The sequence below is a fragment of the Biomphalaria glabrata genome, chromosome 14 (genome assembly GCF_947242115.1).
Source record: "Biomphalaria glabrata chromosome 14, xgBioGlab47.1, whole genome shotgun sequence".
NCBI classification, from domain to species: domain Eukaryota; kingdom Metazoa; phylum Mollusca; class Gastropoda; family Planorbidae; genus Biomphalaria; species Biomphalaria glabrata.
The window spans coordinates 23,850,210-23,856,534 of record NC_074724.1 but is presented as its reverse complement, the minus strand read 5'-3'; the positions used below and the strand labels follow the sequence as shown (position 1 = coordinate 23,856,534).

Here is a 6,325-nt window from a genome sequence, read left to right as displayed (position 1 = left end):
TTTTTTATTTTCAGGCCTTTTGTAGTAGCCTGGAGCCAAATGGAAAATTGTTCTCCCCTTTGAATGAAAGTGAAAGAGCTATAGCACGAACCGTTGGAAACTCCATTGGAAACTGTACACGTCTTTTAATTACTTTGTGTTTTTATTTTATCACGGTACCTCTTTTCATGCCGGAACTTCTTGGAGGAAGCTAGACGCTAATCTCATAAACGGCTCTAACGATCTTTCTAGAAATTTAACAATTGCTGAATATTGCTGAGAAAAGAATTACTAGCGCTTTGATCACACGTTGAAAACTTTAGCTTGTCCGTTATAAATTTTTAAAGTATAAAAAGAAAATAATTTAAATACGGCTATAAATTGGAGTAAAAAAAAAATACCATGGCGTAGACAGCCGTTGTGTACCGATAACTGTGTTATAATTCATCGCTAGATTATTTAAGGGGAGGTATCCCTAGAGAAAATCGAGTTTTAGGTCTAGGATATCGATTTTTAACTAATAACATAATTAAGTAGATCAACCATTTTTCATTACATTACAATCATTTTTATTGCTTAAATCTGTGTCTAAAACATGTTTTATGTTGTTTTTGTAAGGCCTATGAGACAAAATTTTTATAAAATTTCTTGAAAAGTACAAAAATGGCCCTTGGTTACGCCATCTCTATTATAAGCAAATCATTGTTTGACTATCGATGTTTGGTATGGTTTTTTTCCTCACGATCTCTAGTTTTATAAAGACGCCTCGTTTTCGCTCTATGTTTCATTCAATTTCGGTAATGATCGGAAATCTTCGGTCAACTTTTGAAGCAAATTAGATTATTTTTAGCCTTGCTAATAAATAAAGAAACGCCATTGGTTGATTTTGCCCCCGTGGTCGGAATCCCCGTAACTACTTTTGTTATTTCCGACTATCGATAATAGACTTTATTTCAATGGCGAAGTCTACACGTTGACTTTCTTTTCTGTTCATGTGTGCATTTTCTTATTTATTCAACAGTTACAGTATATATATTTCTTTTTTTATTCATCAAATATTCTAGATCTGCTTCACCTTGTTTTTTATAAATGGCTAGACTCAACAAAAGGCTAGCTCAATTGAAGCAAGCTCGAATGAGTCGCAAATTAGATCTAGAAAGAGTTACTGGTAAATCTAAGACTCTAGTCGATCTAGATAAATCTAGTACTTCCACAACAAGTTCTAGATCTATATCTTCATCAACACCTAGCCCTACTAGATCTAGATCTGATTCATCTTCTGGACATAATATTACGGCAGCAGTTGAAATTGAGAATGTGTCTACCGAAGCCAATAAAAGTGAGGCATTGGCATCTAGATCTAAGTCTAGTAAACTTCATTTAGATCTCAATACCAGGAGTAAAAGTAAAATTATTGACATTCCCAAATTAGATGTTGATAATTTAATATCCACCACTCCACACACTAACAGAACAATAGTTGAATTTGACCAACTTCAGGCCCTTATACAGCCTTTACTTTGTCCTGGCTGCAATAAGTCTTCATTAAAATTAAATTCTGATGAAAAATGTCGCAAAGGCCTGTCTGTTAAACTTAGCATTAACTGTGAAACATGCAGGACAGTTGTAAGTAGCAACCATACATCAGGTTATTCTAAAGAAAATAAAAGATATTCTGTTAACAATTCTGCAGTTCTATCATCAATCTTATGTGGATTAGGTTCCTACACATTTAACAAACTGTGTGAACATTTAGACATACCTGGAATGTGTAAAAAAAACTTTCTAAATATTACTAAACTAATTTACAATAAAGGTGATGATATCCGACAGGCCCTAGAACTTAAAACTGTTGACCTTATTCGTCGAAAGCATGCGGAGGAAAGTGGAGTTTCTATAAACGAAGAAGATATCATTGATATTGATGTCTCATATGATGGCTCGTGGCTAACCAGAGGACACACTTCACATATTGGAATTGGATGTGTTGTTGATGTGTTAACAGGATATGTTTTGGATTTCCACATAGTTTCAACATTTTGTTTGGTCTGTCAAACCACTGGCAGAAAGATTAAAGAAAAATCCCCATCACAGTATTCAGAATGGTTTGAAACACACAAGCCTTTTTGTGAAATCAACTACACAGGTGAGGGTCTATTAAATATAATTTACACTTCTATCAAGTCTTTGTGTATAGTTTTTAAATTCTCTTCGCTAAATTTTTATTAGCTTTGCTTTTTTTGTAGATTCACTAAATAATATTAACAAGTTTCTAAACTGTTTGATTTTCTTTATATTTACAGGTTCATCAGCTATGATGGAAACACATGCCGCAGAGGTATTATGGCTGAGGTCAGTTACAAAATTTAAGCTTCGCTACACATCAATGTTATCTGATGGAGATGCTAAATCTTTCAAAAGAGTAACTGAACTTAAACCTTATGGTGACATTCCCATAGTAAAAGAAGAATGTGTCAACCATGTTGGTAAAAGGATGGGATCTGCACTTCGAAATTTAGTTGCTGATTGTAGCAAAAAAGGTACTTCTCTTGGAGGCAAAGGGCATGGTAAACTAACTCAAAACACTATAAAAAAGTTAACACTTTATTACTCTAGAGCCATTAGAAAGCATAAAAATGTTTCTGATATGCAGAAAGCTATAATGGCATCTCTTTATCATTGCTTGTCAACTGAAAAATCACCGAAACATCAATTGTGTCCAACTGGATCTGGCTCGTGGTGCTTCTACAATGCTGCTGTTGCTAAAAATGAGACTCCTGGTCCACATAGCAAGCTTCTCTGCACTCCTCTAAATTATAAGCTACTAGCTGACCACTTAAAACCAATATATAAACGCCTCTCCGAGCCAGCCCTCTTACAACGTTGTTTGCTAGGTGCTACCCAAAACGCCAACGAGTCTTTGCATTCCAAGATTTGGAGTACTTGTGATAAAAAGAAATTTTCTTCTTGGAACAAGGTAACATTTTCAGTGATATCCTCTATTTATGACTTTAACTTTGGATTTGCTGCTTCAAAAATAATGAAAAATATTCTGTTCTGCAAAAACACGTTTCATGCCCATCGTCTTGGTTTGAGTCGACAGAATCAACGATTAAGTGGGTCGGCGTATAAAAAAAGTAAAGTGGTCATGAGACGACTCCAGATGAGGAAAGATGCAAAAGCTCGAAGGGAACTTGAGTTAAGAGATGCAGAGGGACCTACTTATGAAGCAGGACAGTTTTAGCTGTTTTTTTTTCTGCTTTTTCTTCTTTTTTCAGAAATCAACAAATATAAATTTCACGTAGGTCATTTAGCTGTACACATGATTTCTCCTAAACTAATTGTTTGATTTTAATGAAATTTGAAACACTTGTTCTAGACATGATATACCTTACTTGTATAATGAATTTTTGTGAAACTTTTTAATACTTTTTTCTAAGTTTTCAAATCTATACTTTAAACTCATTTTTCTCAAAATGTTACTTTTTGCACATATCATTATGCCTTACTAGGAATTTCTCCTAAACTACTTGATAGATTTCAATGAAATTTGAAACACTTCTTAAGGACATCATTTACTTTACTCGTACAATGAGTTTTTTTCAAACTTTTATTTACTTTTTTTTTTAAAGTAATTTTAATTAATATTTATCCTGTTTTTTATGCCTAAAATACAACTAAAAATTCAAAAATTTGTAAAAAAAAAAACATACTTAAATCTTTAATTCTGACGTTGTACCAATTTAGAGGATCCTTTTCTCTTATCTTTAAATTCAATTTCATGTAATTTTGATCAATAGTTTTTACAAAATTCAGAGTTTTAATTTGTATACAATAAACAATATGGCCGCCGTTACCATGGCAACCATCATTCAAACAACTTTTTTTTTAGCATTATTTATTTTAGAATATCATTATATGTTACCATAACAAATTTCAAAGGCCTAGCTTCAGAAATAAGAAAAATAAGATTTTCAGGGATACCTCCCCTTAAGCTTTGTTTATATTTTTACGTTAATCTAATATAGATTACGCCTAGATTTTAGATGCAGAAGTGGAGTTCTAAATCTTACGAAAAAATAGCTACATGTTATACAATGCCAGCTGGCTTAATTGGTAGAATCATTCGTTCAAGTTGCAAAATCAAACTCACGAGTTCGATATCCGGTGAAAACTAAATTATTTTATTTATTTATTTTTTTTTACATTTTATTAAATTGTTATTTGATAATGGAGGTATTGTCTTTTTTTTTAAATTTATTTTTAATGTTTTTCTTGCTTTTATGTTTATATTAGTACTAGACATATGTTACCCGCGACCCGCGGGTCTTTATTTGCGCATTACTTTCGATATAGTCACTGAGAGTGTTTTGTAAACAATTAAACGAAATAATAATGTAATAAGTAAAGTGAATGTGTCAATGTAAAAAATAGTGTGAATGAAGTTATCAAATCAAAATAGCTAATAGGCTTAAATCCATATTTTTTTTCAAATTAAAACATTTGCTTGTAGGCCTACATATATTTGATTAAAATTTGAGATGAATAGACTAAATTTTGTATGTTCATGTGTATAAAGTATAAAGTACATCTTGAGGTAGACATAGATCTAAATCTACACTAATCCAGAGTTAAAAATTGGCTTTTATAGAGTTCATTCTGTGCTGCGCATGCGTGAACTTTTTTTCATGAATGAATAATATAGACCTATCTCAACACGGCTACGCAGCTTTAGCGAACAGCGAACGAATGTATTAAAAATGCTTTAGAAAAACAAATTTTAATGTTAATTTGATTAAAATATGAAATGAATGGACAATAATTAGTATGTTTATGTGTTAAAGCATAAAACTATCTTTGCGAAAAGAAGTTTTATCATCTTAGAGTTCAATAAGAGTTTTATTTTAGACCTAGGGCCGACCTAGGAATAGACTCAGTAGAGAGATGTGTTAATCACTGTTAATGTGTAACTATTTGGTAATGTCTAATGAAAGGATGTTCGCCAGACATTACCCGCGGCCTGCGGGTCTAAGTTTGTGTCTACTAATCTAGTGGATTGGATTTAGATGTATGTTAAACTTAACTAATGATCCTTTCAAGTTTTTCTCTTTCGCTACGAAAATAAAATTAGGTTTGCGAAAATGGGATTACCCGAAGCCGATACATTCATATCTATTAAAAAACAAAAAGAGCGATAGCTTTGTTAAATGAATGGGATTATAAAGTGAACAATTAAACGAAATAATTTTTAGTACGCGATTCATGAATGAATATAGATTTAAGCCTATCTCAACTCGGCTTCGCAGCTTTCGTAAACGAATGTAGCTTTAGAAAACCAAATTTGAATGTTTATTTGATCTGTGCGAAGAGAAGTTTTATCATCTTAGTGTTGAATTAGAGTTTTAGATCTAGGGATGGGATTATAAAGTAACAATAAAACGAAATAATTTTTAGTACGCGATTCATGAATGAATATAGATCTAGGCCTTTAACTCGGCTTCGCAGCTTTCGTAAACGAATGTAGCTTTAGAAAACCAAATTTGAATGTTTATTTGATCAAAATATGAAATGAATGGACTTTAATTAATATGTTTATGTGTTAAAGTATAAAACTATCTGTGCGAAGAGAAGTTTTATCATCTTAGAGTTGAATTAGAGTTTTAGATCTAGGATGGGATTATAAAGTAAACAATTAAACGAATTAATATTTAGTACGCGATTCATTACTGAATTGTCTAATGAAAGAATGTTCGTCTGGAAATCTGTAATCACAGATATAAGGAACTAATTAATGTAAAAAATGCTTTTGAAACACAAAATTGAAGGTTAATTTTATTATATAATGAAATCAATGGATCTTCTGTTGTCTTTTCATGTGTCAAAGTAAAAAACTATCTGCGCAAAGTGTATTTCTTAAAATTAGATCTAGGTCTAAATCCTTTCTCTTTTCTCATGTCAACATTGTAGACATGGCCTAGATCCATAAAATACTATAGCTGTAATAGAGTCGGACAACTTTATTTTTTTTGAGGGTCTTAAGTTTGTTTTAGGGCTACAATACATACACTACGGTCTAAGTTGGTACCCAAGGAACATTCCTGCCTAGTTTTATCAAGATTGGTCAAGCGGTTTTGATGTCTATAAGTAACATACATCCATACACCACACATTCTACTTTATAATATAGATTAATAGACTCGTATCTGTGTATGGAAATAAAGATCTAAATATAAAAGTCTCTGAAAGAGTAGAGAACTACATAAAGATTGGTTGATATTGGTAATTACCAAACTGCTAAGTCCTGTGTACAGGGCCGGTCCTAACAATTGGGGGGCCCAATGCGAAA

At 32.1% G+C, this 6,325-nt stretch overlaps 1 protein-coding gene across 1 annotated transcript; it reads left to right on the top strand.

The window, feature by feature from the left end:
- Positions 1 to 436: 436 nt before the first annotated feature.
- Positions 437 to 3,859, top strand: LOC129922757 (uncharacterized). Its single transcript, XM_056009706.1, has 2 exons — positions 437 to 2,125; positions 2,283 to 3,859. The coding sequence occupies exons 1-2, from the start codon at positions 1,069 to 1,071 to the stop codon at positions 3,221 to 3,223; spliced, it is 1,998 nt and encodes a 665-aa protein (XP_055865681.1). The 5' UTR covers positions 437 to 1,068; the 3' UTR covers positions 3,224 to 3,859.
- Positions 3,860 to 6,325: the final 2,466 nt, after the last annotated feature.